Source organism: Neovison vison, chromosome 5, assembly GCF_020171115.1.
Source record: "Neovison vison isolate M4711 chromosome 5, ASM_NN_V1, whole genome shotgun sequence".
Lineage (NCBI taxonomy): Eukaryota > Metazoa > Chordata > Mammalia > Carnivora > Mustelidae > Neogale > Neogale vison.
Window position 1 is genome coordinate 106,888,081 of NC_058095.1, and position 27,741 is coordinate 106,915,821.

Here is a 27,741-nt window from a genome sequence, read left to right on the forward strand (position 1 = left end):
AAGTTGAGTAGTCAAGGAAATCGGGAATTCTGTGGAGCCAGAGCCTAGAGCACTGCTGAGCAAGTGCTGGAAGATGCGAAAAAGCAGCCTTCTTCTAGTGGATTACTTAGAAATGTTTTTCTGTTCATTCAGGGGAGTTCAAGTGGGAAAGGTAAGTTTGAACAAGATTGCTTAGAAAGTTATGCTGGTAAATTTGGACTTTAATCCTGCGGCCTATGGAGCCAACTGGGGTTTTCAAAAAGGCTGTAGATACAGTACTTTATAAAGATGACTGCGGTCTCAACAGATGACACGCTGGAGTAGCATAAAGCAACCCCGGCCTCGGTTTACAATTTATAATAAGAAAAGGGTTGGGTCATTTGCTGTCTTAGGTCCCTTACCACCCTGGGGGCACGCTTCCGCGGGAGGTCTGCCTTCCTTTCCTCCCCTGGGCCCTAAGCCTGCCTGCCTCCCTCCCTTCCTCCCTCCTCCTGATCCCGGGGCACTGGCCGCGCTCCCTACCCTCTGGCCTAGCGCAGCTGCTCTCGGACGGGTAGGAAAGGGCGGAGGGAGACATCTCTGGAGTTAAACGAGCCTCTCCTCCGAAACCCTTTGTCCCCAGCACCACCACCTGGGGAGCGCAGAGGGAGCAGGGCGCGCCACGGGGCGGGGAGAGCAGTTTCCAGTCGCTTTTCCGTCCTGGGTCCCTCGGGGAGGCTGGCCGGCCGAACCCACGGCTCAACCAGCCATCGGGGAGTGCGGCGGGAACCAGCCCCTCGAGCGTCCATGGCTCCCTGAGACAAGAGCCTGCGAGTCTCGGCGGTCACCGAGCTCCACCGCGACTCTCCTCAGAGACCCCCGCCCTAGAGCCCAGAAACACCGGCCCGCGGCCGCCGCTTTTCAGGAGGCTAAGCCCGGGGCCGCCCGGCGCGCGGCGTCGACGTCACGTGAGGCGGCCCGGCCACGTGACCCGGCGGCCCGGCCCCTGGCGCCCGCCCCCCGCTCCTCCCCTTCGCCCGGCGTCCCGGCCGCTGCTCGCAGGCGACTCTCCGGCCCGCGGAGCTTCGGAGATTCCCGCGGCTGGGCCCGGCGGGACAGCGTGAGACAGCTGCTTGGCGTCCCAGGTAGCCGGTGAGGCTCGGGCCCGAGCTCGCGGGGGCTGCTTCCGCCCCTGCCCCTCTGCTTGCTTCCCTTCCCGACGGGCCGGGCTGGCGCGTCCCGTCCTGCCCGCTCCCTCCCTTCGGCTGCGGGCCTCGACCCCCCGGGCCCCCGAGCCCCCGGGCCCCCGCGCCCCCCGGCCCCCCGGCGGCGGGTCCGCGGGGCGCTGTGTCTTGGCCGCTGTCTGCGCCGCCAGGCGAGGCACCGTTGGCATCTCTGCTGGCGTTTTTTCCGAGGAGGAGAGAAAGGGTGGGGGGAGGCTGGCGAAAGTTTTCCCGGCTCCCTTTTTTGAGCCGTTTGGACGCGGCTTTGCTCCCAGCTGAAGCCTCTTACTGCTCTCGGTGCTGTTTTGCTGAGAAAAGACCTCCCCTCCGACTCTCCTCCCCATCCTCACTCGGCCGTTCCCGAGATCGTTCCATCTCCTCCTTCACCTCCGGAGGGTAGTGGTGTCACAAACCGTGCCCTCCACCGTTTCCCTTTCTCCCACAACACGGTTTCCGCAAAGGGGCATGCATTTAGGGACCTTTATCCAGGAGTGCGGCGAACTGAGGGGAGTATTTCTCTTGTCCTGCCTTGGGTGTGCTACCTACTCTATTTTATAGGAGACGACCATAGGCATGCTCTCCTCTCTCATAAGTGGCTTTTTGTGTATATTTGTTTGCATGCGAGACATTCCGATGTCATCTTTGCAGCTAGGAATTACAGTTTTATAAAGCAATATTATAATGCTGCTTAAAAACCAGATTCAAAGTCTTATCTGACTTTGGCCTGTGTTGGGGGGAATATAGATCTTGGAGACAGAAAGATTTTCAGACTGTTATGCATTGTGGGATAGTAACATCTAAACACTGAGTATATCAGGCTGAAGGGAGTGCAAAAATGAGCTCACCCTGAGGGCAGTTTATAATGTGCTTTAAACTTTACAAAGTATCCATTTGAACTGAGCACAAGGTGAATTTCACCTCTTTAAAGTGCTTTCAGGGTGGAGAAGGTAACTGTGCATTTCCATTCCGTTAATATAGCAGTTAAACTGTGAGATGGATATCTTTTAATCCGTTGTGGGAATACCAGTCTATTTATTAAGTACTTCTGGACAGGTCCTGTTTCTTCTTCCCTTTAGAAGAAGAGGAAGGATATTAATCATTAAAGAGATTTCTTCTCCAGTGATTTTTTTATGGGTGTGATCGAAATGATCAAATTCTGGGAACTTCAGAAAGCAACTAGCCTTAAAAAGCTATCAAGTTTGCAGCTTAAAAGTATTATTTAAATTTTTTAAAAATAAAGTATGCCTATATGTTCTAGCAAGACTTTTGGCTTCATTTTATTAATGAGTTCAAGCTGGGAAGTCTGAGACAGTGTCTTTATCTCAAAGTCAGTGTGGGGAAGACGAAACTGAAAGGAAATCAAAGACCATTATTATTATTCTGGTTTTTTCTGTGTGTACTACATTAAACAGTAATTCATGCATCATAGATAAGGTGTGGACGCTCAAGGATTCTAAAGTGCAGCCAGGGCATTAGGACACATTTTTAAAGATATTCTGTGGTTTTAAACCCCCCCTAAAAATGTTATATATTGTGTACATGTTGAGGAATGCACAGGAGGCATATGATGAATGTTGTTTTAGTTTAACCAGAATAGATTTCATAGAGGAGTTCAGTTAATCAAGTGATTAATCAAGTGATTATCTAAGTCAGTTATGTGTTTGACCCACAGCATGGACTTAATGTTTTAAAATTTCCAAGTACAGTAAGTCCACAATATAGACTTTTTTCTTTTTCTCTAATCTTGCCAGGAAACAATGAAAGAAAATTTAGAAATCACAGAAGCATAAAAAAGAATGTACATCACCTGTAATTATGTCATCTGAAGATAACAGCATTTAATATTTTGGGACATACATCCTTTTTACTATACAAATTTGCTGGGTTGCTGTGTTCAGATAGTGAGATTTCAGGTCAAAAGAGATAACGTGATATCCAAATCTAACTTATACTTGAGTCTAGGAGAGCCAATAGCAAAAGTTTGAGTATTGAAGAACTTAGGCAGATCTTTTTAGATAATTTTGAGTTTAGATGGAGTTTGAATATCAAGAGTTGAAATAGCTGGGGATATCTCTATTTTTTTTTTTTTTAGTGTTAGATTTTAATAAATGAGATCACACTCATGCATACCTAACAAATCGTAAAGTGTGAAAGGACTTGAGGAGATAATAAATTTCACTTGGGAAAGACTATACTCAGGCCATTCCCAAAAGTTGGTATCTATACTTCCCACAACCCCAGAAAAGAAGATTCTGTGGCTTTCCTGAGATTAGCATTCCACAGGGGCAAGAGTATGTTTGCTGAGATGTCCTTTTCAATGCTTAAGAAGTTTTAGTTTTGGAGATGGACCAAGTCTGTCCAGATCGTACTTTAGTCATGAACCCAAATAGTATGGTGGAAACATCTAGTAACATTGTTAACAGCTGTGGTGAAGTGTTTCCAGGATCATTGCCAACAGTTTCTCCCCCTCTGCTTGACTGCTGTACATTCCATCAAAGAGATGGAGTGTCTGGCTGCTCCATGTAAATCTAGGAGGAGAGACCACCCGCAGTGGCCCAGCTATGTGTGTGAGGCCCGTTTGAGCCTTACTTAAGCTCCCTTTGCCTCCCTTATGAATACTCCCTCATGAGTAACCTCAACTGAATTACTCAAAGCACAGAATTCAAAGAAATAACTAACAGCTCTCCTTTTAAGCCACTGAGTTTTGGGATTATATGTTAGTTAGCAAAATATGATTGAGACAACAGCACAGCACCTTGTGTCATAAAATCTTTGGTGCAAATCTGGTTCACATATAAGTCAGTCCCAAGATATGATCTGTGAGCACAAAATTGAGGTCAGCATATGGCAGTAGTGTGCCTTAGTGAGAAGTCTCTAAATTATTCAGTCTTTATATCCTTATTCCGTAAGGATATACCTACTGAATTAGTTTCACTGAATGGTGTGACAGTATCTTGTACTGGTTGCATCAAAAATCAGTTAACTTTTTTTTTCTTTTTAGATTTTATTTATTTATTTGACAGAGAAAGAGAGATCACAAGTAGGCAGAGAGTCAGGCAGAGAGAGAGAGGAGGAAGCAGGCTCCCTGCTGAGCACAGAGCCCGATGCGGGGCTCGATCTCAGGACCCTGAGATCATGACCTGAGCCGAAGGCAGTGGCTTAATCCACTGAGCCACCCAGGCGCCCCCAAAATCAGTTAACATGTTTTAAAGGAATTACCCATTATTGAGCTGATGGATATGTGGTGTTTTCTTGCAGTTTGCCAGTTGATGAATTTAGTACCATGATTGTAGTTGTAAATACATATGGTACAGATGTAAGATCTGCAGTGAACAGATGTTTGTGAGGTGCTTTGTTCTCAAGGTTAAGAAGAGTGAATCTTATTCAACTGTCATTTCAAATGTGTCTATTACGGGACTTTCAACAAGCAGATGATCTTATTGTTCAAGAGCACTTGTCTCATTATGTTTAAATGAGCAACTTCCCATTCCAAGTCTGCTTAGATCAGTTTAAGAAAAACAGACCCTTCACTGGAGAAGAAAAACTCATAGGAGATCAGATGGGTACAGATGTAAGGTTTCCAACTTCCACTGTGCTCTGTCTTAGCACCTCTGTAGGTTCCTCTATTCAGTCGTCTTTCCTCGCAGGGAGAAAAAGTTGACCTCAGAAGAGAATACAGTGAGATACTTCACACCCACTAAGATGGTTATAATAAAAAAGACAATAATAAGTGTTGATGAGGATGTGGGGAAGTTGGAACCCTCATGAACTGCTGGTGGAAGTGAAAAATGTAGAGGGAGGGGTAGAGAAAGAGAAGAGAAGAAGAGAAAAAGAAATAGCTTCCAACTTCTGGTGCCCTGACCTTGAAACTCACTTCCATCCATATCTATCCTTTTCTTTTCTTGTGTTTTCACAGAAGATTCTACCCCCTTCTACAACTTGTCTTGTACCTGTGCTTCAGATTCCACTTCTTGTTACTTTCTCAGAAACCTTATTTAGTGGTTATGTCGTGTCCTTATCTTTCTCTCTACTGGCTCCTTTCCATTAACATTTAAACATTTTTCAGTCTCTGGGGACACCTGGTTGGCTCAGTCCGAAGGGCATGTGACTCTTGATTTCAGGGTTGTGAGTTCAAGCCCAACATTGAGTGTAGAAATTACTTGAAAATAAAATTGTTAAAACGAATATTTTTAGATCTCTAGTATGTTTAAAACAGAGATCATTCAAAATATGTCCTTCAGCACCAGCCCATTTTACATTTACTGCCTATTTCTCTTTTCCCTCACAGTCAAACTTAGCGAACAGTTTCTTTATATTCATTGTTCCCTTTCCTTACCTTTCACATGCTCCTCAACCTGATGCAGTTTGGCCGTGTCCAACCACAGCTCCACTGAAACTCTTCTTGTGGAAGTTGTGAATGATTCTTGTTAAACCAGTGGACCTTTGTCCTTACCTTGTTTGGTCTCAGCAGCTTTAGAGCTTGACACTACCTCCTTTGTGTGATACTCATGTCTCTAGGCTTCCATGACACTGTTTTCTGCCTACTCTGCCTATTCCTTCACAGTTTCTTCTGCAGGGGTATTCCTTGTCGCTGGGCTGCTGGACTTTCTTAGAGTTCTTTCCAAGATCCTGCTCTCTCCTTACTCCATACGCTTTTCCCTGGGTGATCTCATGCCGAATTTCCAGATCTCCAATCCAGATCTTTCTTGATCTTCAGATTTGTAAAACTACCTATTGGACATATCCACTCTGATTTCCCATAGGTAGCTAAACTTAACATGTCCAGGGGAGAATTCCTCATCTCCCTTCTGAAACTGGCTGTATTCTCTGTCCTAGTGAGTGGCACTACTGTACTCAGTTACTTCTGCTAAGCAGCTGGGTATAACCCTTGGTTCTCACTTTCCCTTATTCAGCTCCTTTCCTCCCAGTCAGTCCGGTACAGAATTCTCTTGAGTTTGTCTCCTGTCCAGGTTGCTCCATTTCCATTTCCTTGGTACAGGCTGTTTTCTTTCCTGCCTTACTGCAGCCACCTTAGGCTCCCCCTGAGTTCTTTTCCTTCATCCCCATCTGCTCTCTACATTCAGCCAAAGTAATCTTGAACAGACCTACATCTGAGCACTTCCCTGCTTAAGGTCTTTCAGTGATTAAATGTTGTTCTTAGGATAAAGGCTAAGCTTTTTGGCTAGTGCCATGCTAAATTTCTTTCAGTTCTTCCCACCTGACATATACATATTCACTGTTCCCTTCCTGGCTTTTCACAGGTAGTTGACACGTCCCTATTCTGGTGTTCCATGGCATTCACACCTCCCCATCACAGCAGTGGCCCCTCTGGTGAACATCTGTTTATGTGCCTAGACCGCTCTGACTCCATGTAAGTTCTGCTAGGGGTCCAGGAGGGGGTTGCAGTGTTGGCTTTGTGTCCTTTTTACCTAGTAGACATCCAGTAAACATTTATTGAATGAATACAGTATGAGTCTGCCTATCTACTGCTGGAATTTTAATTTGGCTTTAGGCCATCGCAGGGTATGGTTGATATTTATTTTTATTTTTTAAAGTTTTTTTTTTTTTTTTTTTTTGTGAGAGGAAGTGAGAGAAAGAGAGCATGAGCAGGGTGAGGGGCAGAGGGAGAAGCACGCTCTCCGCTGAGCAGGGAGCCCAGTGTGGCGCTCAGTCCCTGGACTCTGAGATCATGACCTAGCCAAAGGCAGACATTTAACCTACTGAGCTATCCAGGTGCCCGGTTGATCTCTAACATGGCAGAGACTAGTAGATGAAATCACATTACAGCTTTTCTTTTCTTTTTTTTTTTTTAAAGATTTTATTTATTTATTTATTTGACAGAGAGAGATCACAAGTAGGCAGAGAGGCAAGCAGAGAGAGAGAGGAGGAAGCAGGCTCCCTGCTGAGCAGAGAGCCCGATGTGGGACTTGATCCCAGGACCCTGAGATCATGACCTGAGCCAAAGGCAGTGGCTTAACCCACTGAGCCACCCAGGCGCCCCTCATTACAGCTTTTCACATAGGAAAGGTTCATGATACCATAAATGGATTTGAGCTTGGATCCCTCTATTCCAGCCTTGAACACTAACAGAAAAATAAAATCAGGTATTACTATGTTCTATCCATTTCTTCAGACTTTTGACCCATCTATTTTTACTTGATCTGTTTTACACAGCTTTTTCTGTTTGGTGCAATGAAGAACAAAACTATAGAAATTATTTCAAGTCATGAAATTTTCTTTTCTGGTTTCCTTTTAAAAATAGAAGTGTATCATGAAAGCAGTGCTTCTATAAGATTACAGTCAGCTTTACAATCCTGGATATCTTTAAAAAAATTTTTTTTCTGCTAATACTATTGCCACTTGGGTTGTGCTTTTCTAACCTGAGCACTTGGCCTCAGTTGAATTATTTCTTCACTTACAATGAGCTGTCACATTCCCTATGTCCTAGAATTGCCTAAAGCTTCTGTGCAATGAAATGAGAGTAGCCCCTGCATGATGGGGATAAAGAATTTCTTCTAGAGGCCATAATTGCAAATTGTGTTTCAAGTAAAGTAACTTACTGGTAATTGGGAAGGGACAGATGTCCTTCCAATGAGTAATACATTTGAACAAAAGTGATGAGGCAGGGTGCTCAGAAATTCTAAAACATCAGTCTGTTTTAAATGAAGGTAGGAGGATTGCCTTGTCACCTGTTCATCTGCATCTTTGTAAAGGATGGCATAAACTCTTTTGGAGAATGTGGCGTTCTGGAGCCCTTTGTCTTTGTGGAATTTGTCAAATATTCAGGACATTCCCCTTCATTCTTCTAGTAAGGTAAGCTTGCAGAAAAGAGAAGTGGATGACAGTTATTGCAGCAGCGCGGGCAGTAAAGTATCAGTATCTCAGGAAATTTCTGAAACTTTGTTTCTTTGCAGTACTTATACCATAGAACTGGTGCAGTAGTTTTAAAGTGTATTTTTATTTAGCGGCACCTGGGTGACTCAGGGTCCTGGCATCCAGCCCCGCATCGGGCTCCATGCCCAATGGGGAGTCCGCTCCTCCTTCTCCCTCCGCCCCTTCCCCTGGCTTGTGTGCGTAAGCTCTTGCTCGCTCTCTCTCTCTCTCTCTCCCTCTCAAATAAATGAATTAAATCCTTTAAAAAAAATAAGTATTTTTCTTTATAAAGTTTTGAGGCTGAGCCTGTCTTAGAGGCGTGTCTGGACCTTGGAAATACATTTGGTGTCTAAGTCAGAGGTGTAGCATCTGTTCAGTCTTAAAAAGCTCATCAGAGTAGGTATAGAAGAAATCAATGAGAGTAACATTTGGCTCTTCTGTAACTTCAGAATTTATTTTCTTCTGTATTTCTTGAATTTATTTTGCTGTAGTAAAGATGTAGGACATGACAAGCCATGAAGTTGCACCTGCCCAAATTTACCTAAAACCCTAAAACTCTTCTATTTGGAAGTTTTACTAGAATTGAAAAACAGAACTCAAAAATAGAGAAAGATGGCTACACACTTAAATCTGTTGTGCTCAAACAGGAACTTCCATTGGTGAAAAAGGAAGAAAGCTATGAAAAACACTCATTCCTGCAGGAAACTGGCTGATCTTCACTGAGGAAATGCTTACATTTGATCATCTGTTAGGCTACTAAGAAGTTGATTTCTGGGACTTCATGTAGCGGTTTTCTAGAATATATCATTTTCACATAGTTTTGACAGTTGTGCAAGTAATTTTTTTCCATTTGTACATGCACACGTATCACACGGACCGTATGTTTGTGTGTGGTATTCCATTGTTTGCGTTGTTATTCTGCACGTGTTCTAGGTTCCCACTTGCCAGGATCTTTCTGTTAGACTGTCATCCCCAGAGCCAGGGACCACGAATGTATTGCTCTTTATGATTTCCTCCTGGTATGTGGGGTCATTGTCAGAAGAAGAGTTGATATATACTGTTATTTTGTTCATATTATTGGAAAGTGCTTTTTTGGTGAGGCTTCTTAGACTTTATCAATAGCTCATTAACTATAAATAAATTCCTTTTGTAAGGCAGCTTAGCAGCTTAAGCTGGTAACAAATAATTACCCATCCACTTTATGAAAATGGAAAAACTTCTATTAGAGATTTTCAGTATAAATTCAGTATAAATTAAAGTAAGTGCTTTAATTTAAATAAATTATTTTGCAATTAAAAAACAACTTTCCATATTTGACATAGCTGTTTCAAAGGCTATATCTTGTATGCTAAAGAGCACACAGGCACCTTTCCAACAGATTGATTCAGCATTCAGTTTTTATGTTTACTGTGAGACTATCAGCTTCTATGATAAGGAACGATACAAGCTTGCTTCATGCCCCAAGAATGACCGCAGAAAAGGAGTCAGGATCTTGGTGCTAACCAGTTCCGCAGGGCTGTTCACACTCTTCTGACCTCTTTTCCTTAGCAAGCTTTCAGGCCAGCAGAAGACAGGTTCTGAGGTGTACTTTCCCATCAGTGGCGTCCGTCTCCTTTGTTGCCACATAATGTGCTGGTTAGAATGAAGGTTGAGATCTGTGTGGAAGCCCCAGGCTTGTAAGTTATAATTCTAATTTCTACTATTATTGAGAGCATTATTTTATCAAAAGTTTTCCTGGAATAGATTCTCTATTTCCTGTTGTTTTTTAAAAAATTTTGTAAGTGTAGCGGTGCCTGGGTGGCTCAGTGGGTTAAGCTGCTGCCTTCGGCTCAGGTCATGATCTCGGCGTCTGGGGATCGAGTCCTGGGTTGGGCTCTCTGCTCAGCAGGGAGCCTGCTTCCCTCTCTCTCTCTCTCTCTCTCTGCCTGCCTCCATCTACTTGTGATCTCTGTCAAATAAATAAATAAAATCTTAAAAAAAGAAATAAAAATTTTGTAAGTGTATTCAAATATATTTTTTGCTCAATCAGTAAAGCAAACCTGTAACAGTTACTTGGTTCCTAGGGGAAGGGAAAATAAATCTACTCTTAGAGGGATCAAAAGATTGGTTGCTACATTATTCCTTTAGTTTTCCAATTCCAAATGTAGATTTCTAAAATTGGAAGGTCTGTGTTTGTCCTCTTGTCTAAATTTGCTTTCAGAGTATAAAATAAAAATAACCTTTTCTTCTCCATGCCATGAGCTTTCTGAGGGACAGTGCTTGTCACTAGGAAAAGCTATCCAGGGAATGGGATTTGGATCCAGAATACCAGTGGACACAGAAAAAGTCTGTGGGAATATGGGATATATTTTTGAGTGTCAAAGAAAATATGGAGATCCAAGTGGGTTGGGATACTATCCTCTGAAGCATTAAAACTCTTTTCTATCGTCTGCCTTCATTTCTCATTTCTGTTCTTCTACTCTTGCTTTATTTTCATACGGCAAAAAAACAAGAAATCATTGATTCACCTATTAATGCACAGTGAGTGATAATGGAGGGTGAACATATCAATGCTTTTTATGAGAGAGTACTTCCTAAATAATGGGCAGAAAAAATGTTGCAAAAAGAAAAAGATGATCGTACTGAAGTACTTCAGAGGTGACTATTTAATATAATGGACTAATTGAAACTCATTTCTATGATTATCAGTCAAGCCCTAGAAGGACTGGTCATCATAACAAATAGTTGGTTTAGTTTGAACTGTTGTATATGCTGGAAAGTTCTAAGAAGGCTGTATGTCTTTTATAAATGTTCTGTTCAGGATTTCTTTAATCTGAACTTGCCTTCCCAAACAGAATTAATGAATTATGATTGTACTTTTTAAAAAATGTTTTTTAGGACTGAAACTTAATTTTTAAAATACATATCTTTGGGGCACCTGGGTGGCTCAGTCATGGAATGTCTGCCGTGGGCTCAGGTCATGATCTCAGGGTCCTGGGATTGAGCCCATCATCAGGCTCCCTGCTCTGTGGAAACCTGCTTCTCCCCTCCCACTCTCTCTGCTTGTATTCCCTCTTTCACTCCTCTCTCCCTCTCTCTCTCTCTGTCAAATAAATAAATAAAATCTATAAAAAATTTATATCTTTGAGTTTATTAATGCAGGTTTGATGTAAACAGGGGATCATAATTTTATTTAAGATTTATTTATTTGAGAAAGTGTACATATGTGTGAGGGAGGAGCAGGGGGAGAGGAAGAGACTCTCTAGTGGACTCCTCTCCCCTGAGGAGGAGGAGTGCAGAGCCACCCTGAGATCATGACCTGAGCCAAATCCAAGAGTTGGTCACTTAACGGACTGAGCTACCCAGGTGCTCCCATAATTTGATTTTTACAAATTGTGACAAAATATACATAACATAAAAACTGTTTTAACTGTTGGTAGGTATACAGTTTACTGACATTAAGAACATTCGCATTACTAGGCAGTTGTTACCACTGCCTGTTTCCATAGAACTTTCTCATCCTCCCAAACTGTCACTCTGTATTCATTAAACCATAACTCCCCATTCTCATATCTGCCCAGTCGCTGGCAACTATCATTCTTTCTTTCTCTATACGTTTGACTAGGCTAGGCACCTCCTGTAAGTGGAGTCATACAATTGTGTTCTTTGTGTATGGCTTGTTTCACTTAACCTAATGTTCTCAAGGTTCATCCCCATTATGCCATGTCTCAGTCATTTCTTTTTTAAGTTCGAATACTGTTCCATTGTATATAGATACCATATTTTGTTTATCCGTGCACCTATTTGTAGATATTTGAGTTTTCCACCTTTTGGCTATTGTGAATAACATTGCCCTGGTCATTGGTATACAACTGTCTATTCAAGTCCCTGGTTTCAATTCTTTTGTGTTTATACTAGAAGTATAATTGCTAGATCATACGGTAATTCTTTAATTTATTTTTTTAAGATTTTATTTATTGGACAGAGAGACAGCGAGATCACAAACACAAGCAGGGGGGTGGGAGAAGGAGAAGCAGACTTCCCTCTGAGCAGAGAGCCCGATTCAAGGCTTAATCCCAGGACCCTGGAATCATGACCCGAGCTGAAGGCAGATGCTCAATGACTGAACCCCCCCAGGGGCCTCTGTCTTTAATTTTTTGAGGAACTGACATAATGTTTTCTACATTGGCTGTAACATTTTACATTCCTACTTTCTACATTTAATTTTATATTAATAACTCATTTTACAGATTTGCTTGAAACACTCTGCCATCCTGGGCTATAAATTTAAGGCCAGAACCTCTCTTTAAACTTTAGCAATTTAGGGGGTATATGTAATTCAAATAACTAAGCTTTTATTTTCATTTAAAATATTTGCTTATCTTTTGGCCACAGTGTTTGTTACAGAAATGTGGAATATATTTGAACAGTACAAAGAAAGTATCACCTCTTAATCTCACTAGAGAAATACATTTGGTGTGTATGTGTCCTTTATCTGTATGTATTATGTTTTTAAAAATTTTAATCACATAGCTCGTACTGTTTTCTAACATAACTAAGCCCTACAGGTGCACTTGGTGTTTTATTTTGTTTTTAACATAGGAATAAGCTCATAGTTTAGTATTTGCATCTCCCTTGATATATTTCATTTGAGGGATGTGTCATAGTACTATGGAAGGAAAAGCATTGGGTTACCTTCCTTAAAAATCACTGCTGAATACTTTCCAAAGTATGTGTCCATCCAGGATGGCCCAGGTTGAGCAGGCCATGGGAAGATTCTTTCCTATTAGTAGTGGCTTCTGATAGAATATTACTGTTTGAAGCATGATGACTGAAATGAAATGATGTTGAACCATGTTTATATACCTTTCAGTGTAGTCCGTACAGTTAGAACAAATTTGGAAATACTTCTTGTTCAGGCAAAGTTGGTAGATATCATGAGACATTTGAGCTGTCCTAATACTGTTCTTCCTGTGACTGATCCTTGTACTTCTGACTCGTTGTTGGGCACAGTGTCTTGGGCCTGGTATAGATTTCATAGCCGATTAAATGCTAGTTAATTTCTAGTGATTCCAACTGCTTTAGCCTTTTGGATTTGTAGTATACACACTTTGTAATTTTGTGGTAGAGGGTCAAACATATGAAGTTGATAGAATGATAGTTAGCTTAGTATGCTTTTCTTAATATTAGTTAACAAAGGTTTTGCTGCCCCCAACATCTCACCACAGTAATCTAATTGTAATGATTTTGAGTTAATTAGGGAATGTTGGTGGTATTTGCATTTATATTATACTGCCCTAGGAAAGAGACACCATATGCCCACATTCAGAACTGATCTATTCCTTACAGCAGATAAGCAGATATTCCTTACATCCTGAGTTCTTGTACCTCCACAAAACTTCTTGGGGAACCTTGTCTGAATTCTGAGGGTACCTTGTTCATGTCATCAGCTGCTCATCTTGAACCTGGTCTAAGGGAGACAAGCTTGTGCTGTAGCAGTCTGTAGCCCAAGGAGGCACCTTGCGTTCATCTACTCTTGTGAGCTCCTTGAGGACAAAGGGTCCTGCATTTAGTCTCCAGGATGTGCTGCCTAGTGGTTTTCGGAAAAAGGAAGGAATGAGTGACATTCTCAAGGTTTCACCACGCAAGTCTAGATAAAGGCTTATTAGCGAACAAATTTGGCGGGGGGAGTTATTTTGGTATTTGAAGCATTTTAAAAACAGATGCTGGTGTACATTATTGGATAAAGTCAGAAGGAAGTAATGTTGGAGAAGTTTAACCACTGAAGGGCCAGGGCTGATATTCTCTGATGTAAGAAGACTCGGAAGGCTGGGGGTTGAGTCCTGACTATGCCACTCACCGCTCTGTGACCTTGGGGTGTCACTTTACCTCTGAGCCCCACTTCTTATTTGCTAAGAATGGATTATAACTTTCCTTACAAGAATATCGTGAAGATTAAATGAAATAATATTATGTGAAGCTGCTTAACATAATGTCTGCAGCTGTTCTCGGTCGCTGTTCCTGTCTTCCTTCCTGGTCTTTGTTTACTTCACAGGATCGTGTTGCTAGGAGTGATGACTTGCTTGTGCAGCATTACTGCCCTTGTTTTCATGTGTTCCAAAATCCCCTGCAGCTTGTTCTTTACATCTTGAGCATAACATTATAGAGCCTTACAGGACAGATTTTTGAGAGACCCAGGCTCAGGAAGATGTGTGGCATGTCACACTGATTAATTAAAAGCCAACCTATTAATAAAACACATGCCTCAGGACACTGTCTTTTCCACCATACCTAGGCTGTTGCTAATACTTTCTGCTTTTATGATGGGTGTGGACCTGTGAGATACATGACCTGGTTTTATATTAACTTTTAATTTTATAAGCCTTTGGAGAAATATCTTGTAAAACAAAACTTCAAGTAATTGAGAAATGGGTTCATATAATAAGCCATCATTATGAAATATATAATAAGTTCATATAATAAGCCATCATTTATGAGAGCCTGATTTTTCAGTAGCTTACCAAACCTTTGGGGTCAGAGTCGCCCATGGCTGATTAATGACTTCAGAATAATTGTACTGTTGTCAGGAAAATGTTTAAGTTTGATGATAGTATCCCTTGGTGTTGTAATTTTAAATGTGGTGAATTATATTTTTTTGGCTAATTTAAATCCCCCGTTTTCCCTGTTTATTTAAAATTCTATATTCAATATTAAATGTGAGGACTAACTTTGATGTGGTTCACATTCTAGGAAAATAAAGTTCTGGATTTTTTTCTTTTTTTTTTTCTTTTTGAGGAGGTGGAATTGATTTATCTGCTTCTAGACATTTACACTGTTTTCCTTTCTTGTGACTCCTTCCCTGGTTTTTGTTTTTTGTTTTTTTGAAGATTTTTAAAATTTATTTGACAGAGAGAGAGAGAGAGACCGAGAGCACAAGCAGGCAGAGAGGCAGGCAGAGGCAGAGAGAGAAGCAGGCTCCCCACTGAGCAAGGAGCCAGACTCGGAGTTCGATCCCAGGACCCGGAGATCATGACCTGAGCTGAAGGCAGTGGCTTAACCTACTGACCCACTCAGGTGCCCCTCCCTGTCTGTTTTGTAAGAGACACAAGTCAGGCCGTTTGAGTGGGACAGGGTAAGAGGCATCTTTTTCCGTTACCTCTAAGAGCATTTAAGACAATCTTTCTATACAAAGAACACAAAAATCAAGAACAAAGAAAAGAACAATAGATCAGAAGAAAAAAAGGGACTTTATGTAAAAGGATGACGCATGAGGCCAAGAGGTCAAGAGTGTGCGTGCAGATTCCAGATTCCGGATTGTGTGGCTTCAGGCCCTGACTCAGCCACTTAATGGTTTGAGCAAATTCTTGAAATCTCTTTGCCTCCATTTCCTTGTCTATAAAGTGAGGATTTACATGATTTAATAGAAAATATGCGGCGCTTGGGTGGCTCAGTGGGTTCAGCCTCTGCCTTTGGCTCAGGTCATGATCCCAGGCTCTGGGATCAAGCCCTGCATCAGGCTCTCTGCTAAGTAGGGAGCCTGCTGGCCCCTCCCCCTGCACTCTCTGCCTGCCTCTCTGCCTATTAGCGATCTCTCTCTCACTGTCAAATAAATAAAATCTTAAAAAAAAAAAAAAAAGAAAATATTAGGAACAGTACTTGGCACATTGTGTTCAAGAAATGTCAGTTATTATTATTGCTGTTATTGTGATTATTTTTTAAATGATGCCCAGCCTCACTTATCATAGGAGGAGTTCAAGTTGAAACAAAACTGAGACACCATGATAAAACTGTGTGGTAAGGGTATGACTAACCAGGTACTGCCATACATTGGTAGTTATTTTATATACTGGTACTACTTCAGTAAGGGACAATTTGAGGTAACTTAGATAGCAATTTGGGATGCCTAGGTGGTGCTTTAAGGCTCTTTCTCCCTTTCCCTCTGCCTCCATCCCCACTGTGTGCTTGCTGGCTCTCAAATAAATAAATAAATCTTTAAAAAAATAGCAGTTAAACTTTAACCCAGCAGTTCCATTTTTAGGGATTTATATTATAAATGCATGTATAAAAAAAGACAAGTATGTGCAATAATGTATGTAGACAATAATTGGAGTCTTGTTTATGTTAAGAAAAGACTAGCAGTGACTTAAACAGTCTCTCAGTGGAAGCAGGTAAGTTGTTAACGTGGTGTAATGGAATGCTACGTAGTACCATTGAAAAGAAATGAAGTAAATCTGCATGTGCTCATATAGAATGATTTCCAAGAAGCACTGTTAAGTAAAGGAAGAAAGGCTTCCACACACACATCCACAAAATGCTTTTGTAAGCCTACACAGTCTCTGGAAGGAATTAGAAACAACTGTTCACAGTGGTTGCCTTTGAGGAGAGGGTTGGGGAAGGATAAAGTAGAGAGACTTACTTTCCTCCTTTGAACTGGTTGAAACAAAATTTTTGAACATGTTTATGTATTAGTTTTTCACCCTTCCTCAAACTTGACCTGTTCCCACCAGCACGTACCTATGCACACTTCTCAGAACACTCACATGTTGTTCCAGGAGTCTGAGTGATGGGGAATAGCCTGTCTTGATCGTGTTAAATGCTTATTGAGTATGTGATGTGATTCTTGGCATATAGTAGTTATCTGGTCCTTGTCATCGGACAAGTTGGTACTCATGGGAAAATCTCCCTGGATGGTGAAAATTGAGGCCTTGGTTAAGTATACCAAAGCCCCAAGGCTCTCTCTAGGTGTTATCAGAGGTACTGTAGCCCAGAAGGCCTTGGTCTTGAGCCCGCTCTCTTGGCTATTTTTAGAGATCTGAGAAGAGAGTGAGGAGGAAGGAACTTCAGGAGTTCTGTACCTCATTAGGAAACCCTGGTTGTATTTATAAACTGGTTCTATTTCAGTTTCTAGAGGTGCGAGCCAGAATGGAAACTTCAATTGGCATGGTAGGGTTTTGTGCTTGTGCAGCTCCCTGGAATTTCTAGAAATACTTTTTAACCCTAGAAGAACTGGAGGCATGACCAGGATGGATTCTTTGTGTAAAACTCCTTAAACAGGTCAAGTTTAGAGTTTTATGGGAATTTATACATATGTCTACTTTTTATAAGATACTGTTTAAGCTAATTGCTGCTTGCCTGAAGGCTATAGTCATGACCTTGAACAACAAGATTAGGGTGAATTGTCTTTCCTTGTTCATCTGATACCTTTCAGTATGAAATGAAATTTCATCTGTATATATGTAGAAAATGTCATAGAAATTAGGACCAGAATATAATGCTTTATTTTATGGTTTCATTCAGTATATCTTAGTCTTGTTCTTCTTAGTATTTTTGCCACTCTAGACTTACGTGAGGGATGTCCCATTCCCGTGATTAAACAGTGGCTTGGCATGACAGTGATTTTCTATGAAGGATGGGGATCTTTGGGTGCATCTTAGGGATGGAAGGAGGACAGTGGGGAAGTAGAGGTAATGATTCTGGTTTTTGTAACATTCAGTGCATGCACACACCTTCCCGCCCTCTCTCTGCTGAGCAAGAATTGAGTGTCTTAGACAAACTAGTACTGTAACCTTTAACTTCTATCTCAGTAACCTAAAGAAAAATTGCCTGATGAGAGACCCTGGTTTCATCCAGTTAGCTGCCTTTCCATTGTCTGCTCTCTGGTTGCAAGTGAGCATGTCTGTAACAGATAAGCACTGACTTGTAAGTTGGTAAGACTAGCAACTGGTTCTATCGAGTTGTTCCTCTTGTTGCAGAAAAAGGTCCAGGTCTGACGGTGGAGGAAGGACTGGAGACGTTGCTGGGGAAATTGAGCGATCCATTTAACCAAAGGTTGGTATTTTCTTTTGGAATTAGGTGGTTTTTTTTTGTTTTTTTTTTTTTTCATTCACAATGTCATTTTTTGAAAGTTAGTTTAGTGGTTATTTAATTTTTTTCTTGGGGCCTTTTTTTGTTGCAGCAGAGATGTCGGCTTATTTATAGGAATTACTTGAAGCCAGAGTCATGGTGGATGTAGGAAAGTGGCCAATCTTCACTCTGCTCTCCCCTCAAGAAATTGCATCTATTCGGAAAGCATGTGTCTTTGGCACCTCAGCCAATGAAGCACTGTATGTTACCGACAATGATGAGGTAAGAATCTCTTAAAACCCAGTGTGTAATAGGGGTGAGCTCTAAAGCGTGAAATTTGAAGACCAAGAAAAGGTTATGGCCAGCTGAGCTTTCCAGAATGCAAGTTTACTCAAATCAGTCTCTTTTTTGAACTAATTCAGTGGAAGAGCCATAGACACATTCATTCCACTTTCCCTGGTGTGTTTTTTGGCACTTTATCCCCTTGGCCCTTACCTTCCTTCCAGTCTTTTCTCTGCTATCCCAGATGCATCCAGCAAGGCCTACCTCCTTATCTGCTGAAAAGGTTGGGGATAAAAAGAACCTGAAATTCAAGAAGACCATGTCTTTGATACAGTTTCTCTGTCTCTTCAGTTTCTTGATTTAATACCCCTCAACCCTCTGCACTCTTTGAATTTCATAGTATAGCCACGTATTCTAAAACTTCAATAATGTTAGCAGAGCTTGAAATTTTCTTAATGCGATCCGTCTTTTCCTACCTACTGAGCTGTCACACTGAACTTGACTGTGTCTTATTTTCAGAGTGGAGAAGGGAGCCTTTGTGTAACTTTAGGCCAAGTGACTCAGACAAAACTATTTGTTTTCTAGGTCTTTGTATTTGGCCTGAACTATAGTAACTGTCTAGGAACTGGAGATAACCAGAGTACACTTGTACCCAAAAAGCTAGAAGCCTTATGTGGAAAGAAGATTAAAAGCCTTAGTTATGGGAGTGGACCACATGTCCTTCTCAGCACTGAAGGTAAAGAGGGAACAAAGCCAGCTTTTCACATTGTGGGAGATCAAGCATTAACTCTGAGCTAAGGGGAGGTGGGGCCATATAAAATAATTTCGAATGGTTTATTTCTTAATTTCTGAGAACTATACCAAACTGTTAAGCACTTCAGGTTAATTCTGGAGCAGCCATAATATTGCTTGCAAATTAAGCAAACGTTAGCATGCTAATGTAAAGTTGTTAAAGATTCTCGATGTAGCAAATGAAGTAGTCATTCAGCCTAATTTTTCGGTGGATTTATGGTAGCAAGGCAACTTTTGGGGTTTATTTGGCACGTTTTTATAAACACACATATTTCTGGTTTTCCTTTTATTGTGTAGTTCCTGAATCTCAAATTTAAGAAATCTTCGTTTATTCCCTGGCATTCATGTGTGTGCCATCTGGAAAGAATGTGGGATAGATTTTACTCCTTTTGCTTCTCCTATCACTGAAGAAGGACACTGTAACATTCTTCTTTAGTAATTTATCTGCACTATGGACAACCAGGACTCTGAAAAATAGGTTCTATATAACCTAAATTCTTCCTTAATATTTTAAGCATGTTAACTCTTTCTCTCTCTCTAGCAGAGATCCTCTGCTTTCTGTGGGGAAGCTTTTTGTTTGCTTCTCTTTCTCTCTCCAGACTGAGGAATCAGCTTCCCTGGGTATTGCCAGAGGTCTTAGTATTGAGCTTTTTAATTGCCTTTAATTCATATCTGAATCTACTCCAAGTTGTCTGCATCTTTCTCAAGCTGTGGAGATCCAGATCTGAGTGTGATTGTCTAGTGAGAATATAACTGGTGTTGAGCGTAGTGAAGTGATGATCTCACTTCCCGTGTTGTGAAACTGCGCTTCCTGGCATGACACTGGCTCTCTCAGGCAGTTACTACTTTGCTGACTGGTTCTCCTTGTCATCTCTCAAGACCTAATGATTTGATTTTTTCCTAACAGATACCACTTTTAATTGGTTACTGATATCTGACTGTAAACACTGGGATAGTTTTTTAGAGCAAACACACTAAAACGTATACATTTATATTATTTATTTTTAAAATAAAGATTACTTGAGAGAGCGTGTGCGCACCTTCATGTATGAGTGGGGGAGGGGCAGAGGGCGAGGGAGAGACAGAATCTCAGGTAGGCTCTCCACTGAACTTGGAACCCAATACTGGGCTTGATCTCACGACCCTGAGATCATGACCAGAGCTGAAATCAAGAGTTGGATTCTTGTTTTTGTTTGTTTAAAGATTTTATTTATGTGTTTGACAGATAGGCAGCCAGAGAGGGAACACAAGCAGGGGGAGTGGGAGAGAGAGAAGCAGGCTTCCTGCTGAGTAGGGAACCCGATCCGGGGCTCGATCCCAGGACACTGGGATCAGGACCTGAGCTGAAAGCAGACGCCCAATGACTGAGTCACCCAGTCCCCAAAGAGTTGCATTCTTAACCGACTGAGCCACCCAGGCACCCCTAAAACATATATATTTAAATTCTTGGTTTTCTTCAAAGTGGTGACCTTAGGAAATTATAGCTCTTGGAATTATTTGCAGAGTCCGGATCGTGTAGTCTTAACTATCTTGAGTGTTATAATGATATAAACATAAGTAAATGTAAAACATAAAAATATAAATAAAATAACTTATTTTTCTTGTGGGAATTATTTTTCTTTAATTCTGTTTTGATTGTTATGATACATTTTATACAATATACTTTAAATGTATCCTACATCATGTATCAGTGTATGTATAGCACATATATTTGTGCATATTGTATACATATTATGAACAAATAGTTTTAAAACAAATTAAACCATTTAAAACACTTCAAACCATCAAGTAGTATATGGCTTTTAGTAAAAAACAGAAGGACCTCTGCCTCACCCCTCCTCAGTCTTAGAAACTACCCTTTCCGAAGGAACCACTTTTAACCCCTTCAAGTGTTTCTTCACATTTTATCTTGATTTTTAAATTAATATATACACACTTTCTTTGTGAATTTTCAATTTTAGATCTTATTCTTCCACTTTGTATCATGGCTGATAGAAGTTAGCTTTCTTTCCCCTTCTTTTCCTCCTTCAGTCCTTTCAGTATAGCAATACCACCATTTTGGTTAAGTCGATATTCGGTGTTCACATTATTAACACTCTGTAACTGATTTTTGGCTGAGCTACCACCTTCTGTACAACTGTTTGTTTTCCTGGGATTTGTTCACTTATTTTTCTTTCTTTTTTTCTTTTTTTAAAGATTTTATTTATTTATTTGACAGAGAGAAATCACAAGTAGACAGAGAAGCAGGCAGAGAGAGAGAGAGGGAAGCAGGCTCCATGCTGAGCAGAGAGCCCGATGCGGGACTCGATCCCAGGACTCTGAGATCATGACCTGAGCCGAAGGCAGCGGCTTAACCCACTGAGCCACCCAGGCGCCCCTGTTCACTTATTTTTCTATAGGGCTGTCATTATGTCCAAAAGCATCAGTAGAGCAGTATATGTATCTCAGCACTTCTGATTTGTCTGTTTGTCTGATTTGTCTGTCTGTCTTTGGAGCCCTCCATCCCCATGTTCCAGCCAGGACTGGTCACTGTAGGCCTGCCACCCAGCTCTTAACCTAGAACTTCATTCACTGTCATCTGTGAAGTCCCCTCACCTTTGTCCTTTCTAGATCCCCTATTTCTTGTGCCCCTGTGTCTTCTTCCTTAGATTATACCCTTATTTGGGTGAACAGATTCTCTGGTAGCTTCCCAAGGAAGGTGGTGTGAGAGAAATCTTTGAGACATTCTCTTAAACTGTCTTCATTTTATGCATGCTCAGTGGTTTGGCTGGGCTTAAAATTCATGATTAAAAATCCTATTTCCAAATTTTAAAGTCATCACACCTCTCAAATCAGGGTTGCTTTTGAGATTCTGATGCCATTCTGTCTTTAGCTGTTTTTGCATATGACTGTTTTTTCCTCTTTGGAAGGTTTAAGATCTTTTCTTTATTCCCAATTTTCTGAAAAAAGTCATGGTTATGTACTCTGGTGTGCGTAATTTTTAATTAATTAGGAAAAGATTTTATGAGAGAGAGCATGCTTGCGTGAGTGAGAGAGTGAGAGAGATCATGAGCGGGGGCGGAGAGGGGAGAAGCAGACTACCTGCTGAGCAGGGAGCCCCACTGGGGCTCAATCCCAGGACCCCGGAACTATGATCTGAACCAACGGCAGATGTTTAACCAGCTGAGCCACCCAGGGACCCCAATTTTTAATTTATTGTATTGATCATTCTGTTGACTCTTCAGTTTGGAAATTCCTTCATGTCTAGATTATTTTCTTGTTTCATTTATTTTTTATTTTTTTATTTATTTGAGAGAGAGAGAAAGAGAGAGAGAGAACAGGAGAAGGGGAAGGGTCAAAGGGAGAAGCAGACTCTCCACTGAGCAGGGAGCCCAATGCGGGACTCGATCTGGGACTCCAGGATCATGACTTGAGCTGAAGGCAGTCGCTTAACCAACTGAGCCACTCAGGTGCCCTGGATTATTTTCTTGTTATAGTTCATGGATAATGTCCCTTCTTTGTTTTCTCTGTTCTCTTCTTTTTTGGAATTTTTCTTGGAAGGAAGTTAAAGGATTTTGGTCTGATCCTCTTTTTTATATTTTGTTTCCTATCTACTTTTTGGGAAATTTCTTCAACTTTATCTTAAAACTCTGATGTCAGATTTTCATGTTTCTGCTGTTACGTTTTCCTGTTCTCTTCCTTGTTCTCTCAGTGTGCCTTTCTTGAGCCTCCTGTCCTTGTGTCATGGATTCACTGACTTCTCTTTGAGGTTGTCGTAGGTTATTTTCATGTTGTCTTCTATTCTCTGCAGTGTTTCTTTTTCTTCCCCTCCCGGTTTTTTTCTTTCTCCTCAATTTGTTTTGGTCTCTGACTTTTCTTTTTTTTTTCTTCTTTTCTTAGATTTTATTTATTTATTTGACAGACAGAGATCACAGGTGGGCAGAAGGGCAGGCAGAGAGAGAGGAAGGGAAGCAGGTTCTCTGCTGAGCAGAGAGCCCAATGCAGGGCTCAGTCCCATGACCCTGGGATCACCTGAGCCAAAGGCAGAGGCTTTAACCCACTGAGCCACCCAGGCGACCCGGTCTCTGACTTTCCTTGTTAGGGGCTTTTCCTTGAAAAGTTTGGTGATCTTGGCTGTCTGTCTGCAGGTGAGACCCAGGTGTTAATAATACACGTGCTGGGAACACTGGGTTCATGGGTTTCTCAAGTGCCAAGCTTCACTTCGGGGAGATAGCAACTGTTTCATTAGGGATTCTCTCAGTGTCAGTATATGAGCTTCTGTAGAGTGGAACCTTCCAAATTCCTGACCTGGACAAGTTTTTTTTTTTTTGACAGGTTTCCATGAGCAGGGGAAAGACAGGGATCTCACTATTCAGTATGTGGCCTTCCACTTCTTTCCTCAAAATGGTGCCTCAAGGCTGTCACAGGGCCTCTCTGGATTATTTTCCTAGCTCATTTTCTTTGTCGTGTTATGTGGGAGAAGGGAGGGAGGGATGTTGGGCAAAGGGGGAATGTGGGCTTCAGGACAGTTACAGTAAGAAATTCACAGCAAGTAAATGCTGTAGGTCTCTTGTCTTATACCAGCATTGGGAAGGGGTTGTTGCCTGACCCCACAGCAAGAGGATGAGGATTTGGGGTCTAAGTGCTTCTGATTTTGGTTACACCCACGCTTACATCTCCTGTGGTGTCTGGTCCTTCCAATCCCTGGGCCTTCCTGAGATCCCAGGTTGTAATTGGCTGCTTCTTTTGCAGTTGTAGGTATCACCTTCTCTGGTCAGCGGTGTTACTAACCACATCTATCTGCCTTCCATCTTCCAAAATTTTGTCATCATCTCTCCTATTGTATTTTCTTATTTATTGTTCTTTTTTGTCCTCGATTGTTTATGCCTTTTTTAAAAGAAAAAAAAATTGCTCCCTTCACTCTATTTCAGCACGGGCAGCTGGCAGCAGTCCCAGCATCTGGAGAATAAGGTCCTTAATAAGGTCCTTAAGGAAGGAGTAAAGATAAAAATGTGTTCAATTTTCCACACTTCACTGACTTTTGTGTTCTTTCTAAAAGGTCAGTGCTACATCATTAAATTGAAAATCTAGGACGTGAGCATGATCTGGCTGCCACATCTGACACCCTGTTGATCACCAGGGTTGATACAGCTGTTCTGGCTGGGTAGGTGGGTGTCCCCTTCCTCCTTCACTGCTCCATGTATGTCCCTCCTGAAGCTCTGTGCTCAGTTGGAGAGGACCACCTTCCCCAATAGAGGAAGTCCGGGCATACGTAGCTGCGCTCCCCACTAGAACCTCCAAACAAGCTCTCAAAGTCCATTTGTAGGAGAACATATGATAGTCAAGCTTCCAAGACCCTAGACACAGCCAAACAAGGTGCTATGTGGCAGTCTGCCTTTCCTCAAAAGAAAAAAAAAAAATCTAGTCCCATCTGGTGATACTCTGAAGATCAGTATTCATTTTGTTTATTACTTTACACATAGACGTAGGGCTTGTGGATTTCTTTTTCTGTCTTCTGAAGCAATATTAAGTTAGATTACTTATAAAATTAGTTGTTTCTGACCACTCCTCCAACTCTACTTCTAGTCTCTGAAGGCTGGGTTTCCTTAAAAGTCAGAACTTTATGGGATGCTTCCTTGCTTCCTCCCTCTGTGCTTGCCCTTTCCTGGGCCCTTCCCACTCCCCACTTTCCCTTCTATCCTAGTTGGTTTCACTGTCTCATCCGTTGGTAATTTTGCTCATCTCTTCATCCTGACATGATTCTGAAGCTTGATCCTTGGTTAGTCAGAAACTGTGTGGCAAGAGCAGGGCTGGGGAAGTTGATGGGGTTGGATGGGGTTGCTTTGAAAGCTTCCTGGGGAGCTGGGACTAAAGGCCATCTCAGGAAGCTCACTCTTCCTATGCTTCATCAAGTAAAAAGGGAAGAAACATGTATATATACTATTTTAAGATAGTAAAATAATGTGATGATAGTAATAATAATAATAATAATAATAAGATAATCACAAGAAGGTGATTGCCACGGGCAAATCTGGAGAGGACCAATGGCTGAGAACAGGCAGCTGGCAGCAGTCCCAGTATCTGGAGAATAAGGTCCTTAATTCCGAGGGAGCCTCTGTGTGACACAGCACAGCATTCATTCATTCTCTTCCATGCACCGCTCAGATCTGTCTTCTGACAGGTTTTGGGGATAGCTCCTCCAGGTTTCTGGAGGGCTTCTTTTCCTAGGGAAGACTTAGTGAAGACTCCTGGTGGGATAATTCACTGCCTCCTGCTGTAGCTAGTCTTGGCCACACGGATACTCAGCTCCTCCATCCTCTAGCGCTCCTTCTAGGTTCTTTCTTATTTGGGTAGCATCTGGCCTAGGGGGCTAACCTAATTGTGTGACCTAGATGCTCATGCTTGAGGGATGCAAGTCCCTAACCATGCTGTACTCTGGCTATGGCTACTGTGCATTTCCGTTTGCCATCACTGTTGGACAAGTGGGCACCCAAAGTACCACCTTTCACCTCTTTGCCAAGCATATTCCTCTCTTGCCCCCAGTATATACCAGCAGTCCTTCCTCTTCCTGCTGACTGGGTCCATTGCCCCTGCCAACAGGGTGACTCCTCTTTTTTCCTTTTGATCCTTTGATTAGAGGAACACAGAAGTGCCATTTAGTGGAATTCTTGCCGTGTCCATTAGTGGAAGTGTTTCTGCTTAGGGAACCAGGACTTCTAAACCTACAGAACCTCTAATTTCAGGGACAGGAAGCACAGATTCCCCAAGTCGGTCCCTGGGAGTGATGATCAGTAGGGTCACTCATATAATCCACTGTGGTTCTGGGACCCACGTACTCTACCTTTTAGGGAAACAGCACCATTTAGTGGTCATTTAGAATCTGTACCTTGGAGCTTAGCGTCCGTCCTCACATGGTCTCTTCTCCGGGCTGATGCCTTAGCTATACCTTCAGGCGGCTTGTCATTGCTGTGTCCAGCTGGCCTCTGTTGCATGTTGCTGTTTATGAGATAGGACTGGAAGCCCCTTGGTCATGTGAGCACTGCTGCACCTCTTTTGCTTGGTCTAATGAGCGGTTTTGTGAGGTCAAGTACTCTGTAAGCCCTCGTATAGCTGTGCTAGCTCAGGCCCTGTGTGCAGGAAAGCTTTATCCCGATTATGCATTGATTTCTGTTAGTATGAATGGCTGCTCCTTCCAGGATTTAAAGAGTCAATTGGAGTCAGCTTGGTAATAGTCAGCTATTACGAAGTAGGTAGTCGGTCTCTTTAAAAGGGTGATGCTGTGCCAGGGACTTGGCATTAGTCTTTGTTACTGACATAGCAGGCTTCTGGCAATGGTAGAAGCTAGGTGGTAGCTTTGGTGAGTAGGAGTCTCAGCTTCTGAATTTGGATTTTTCCTCTTAAGAATGAGGATGAGTATCTTTTTGTATGGTTAGGAGTCATGTACATTTCTTTCATTGTGAACCATCAGTTCATATTTCTAGAGAGTTCGCGGTCTTTTTCTTTTATATTTTTAGAAGCTCTTTTTATTATACAGACATTATCTCCTAGTAATATAAATTATAAGTATTTTTTCCTAATATTTCATTTTTTTCTTTGTTCTTGGTGGTTTTTTCCCATGTAAAGTTTTAAAAAACATATTAAGTAGATTTATCACTCTTTTTTTTTTTTTAAAAGATTTTATTTATTTATTTGACAGAGACAGATCACAAGTAGGCAGAGAGGCAGGCAGAGAGAGAGAGGAGGAAGCAGGCTCCCTGCTGAGCAGAGAGCCCGATGCGGGACTCGATCCCAGGATCCTGAGATCATGACCTGAGCCGAAGGCAGCGGCCTAACCCACTGAGCCACCCAGGCGCCCTAGATTTATCACTCTTTTTTATTGCTTCTAGATTTTGAGTTGTAGGAAAGTTTCCCTATTCCCAGATTATGGAAGAATTCACCAGTTCTTTCCTTCTAATTCTTGTATAGTTTTATTTTTGTAAATTGTATTGTATTAGTCAGCATACAGTACATCATTAGTTTCTGATGTAGTGTTCCATGATTCATTGTTTGCCTATAACACCAGTGCCCCATGCAATACATGCCCTCCTTAATACCCATTGTATAGTTTTATTTTTCACATTTAAATATTTGATTCACTAGGAAGTTATCATGGTATGAGGAATGAATCTCATTTTTCAATATAACCAATTATTTCAACCAACTTGTAAAAAGTCCTTTCTTCCCGAAATGACATAGCTTTTATTTCTGTATGCAGTTGGTTTATTTCTAGAGCTTCAGTTCCATTTCACTGGTTTGTCTATCTGTTCATGTCCTAGTATTAATTTTAGTTTTAGAAACTTTTTATAGGTTTTAATAACTGATAGAGCCAGCTGTCCTCTCACTTCTTTTCTTTGAATTTTTCTATTTATTCTTGTGTTCTTCCCACTGAAATTTCTAATCAGTTTGTCTAGTTCCAGAAAGTAACTTAAGTCATTTTATTGCTATTATTTCAAATTTATATATTTGCATAGGAAAAACTACCATCTTTTTGATACTGAGTGTTACTATCCAAGAACAAGGGCTATATTTTTATTTGCTCAGGTCTATTTTTCTGTCTCTTAGGAATGAAAACACTTATAAGTTTGGAGATTTCTATCACCTGATATAACTTTAACATAATATCATGGACTTTTTTTTTTTTTAGGTGTTACACTTTTTCAATCTATAGCCCCATTCTTTTTAGGATGAATTTTCCCATTTATGGTTTCTGTCATAATTTTTGTAATAGGGAAAACCTCTTGTGAGAAACAGAAGATTAGATTCTAGATGAGAT

At 41.4% G+C, this 27,741-nt stretch overlaps 1 protein-coding gene across 5 annotated transcripts in view; it reads left to right on the forward strand.

The window, feature by feature from the left end:
- Positions 1-1,001: 1,001 nt before the first annotated feature.
- The window catches only part of RCBTB1 (RCC1 and BTB domain containing protein 1), a 52,089-nt gene continuing 25,349 nt past the window's right edge, over positions 1,002-27,741 (forward strand). For 2 of the 5 annotated variants that reach the window (XM_044249686.1, XM_044249689.1), the window contains exons 1-4: positions 1,002-1,103; positions 17,786-17,861; positions 17,989-18,158; positions 18,744-18,894. In XM_044249686.1, the coding sequence (XP_044105621.1) occupies positions 18,033-18,158; positions 18,744-18,894 (277 nt within the window). In that variant the 5' untranslated portion in view covers positions 1,002-1,103; positions 17,786-17,861; positions 17,989-18,032. Of the gene's footprint in view, positions 1,111-17,785; positions 17,862-17,988; positions 18,159-18,743; positions 18,895-27,741 lie in introns of those variants that run through there. The other 3 variants (XM_044249687.1, XM_044249688.1, XM_044249691.1) reach the window with 3 other exon arrangements.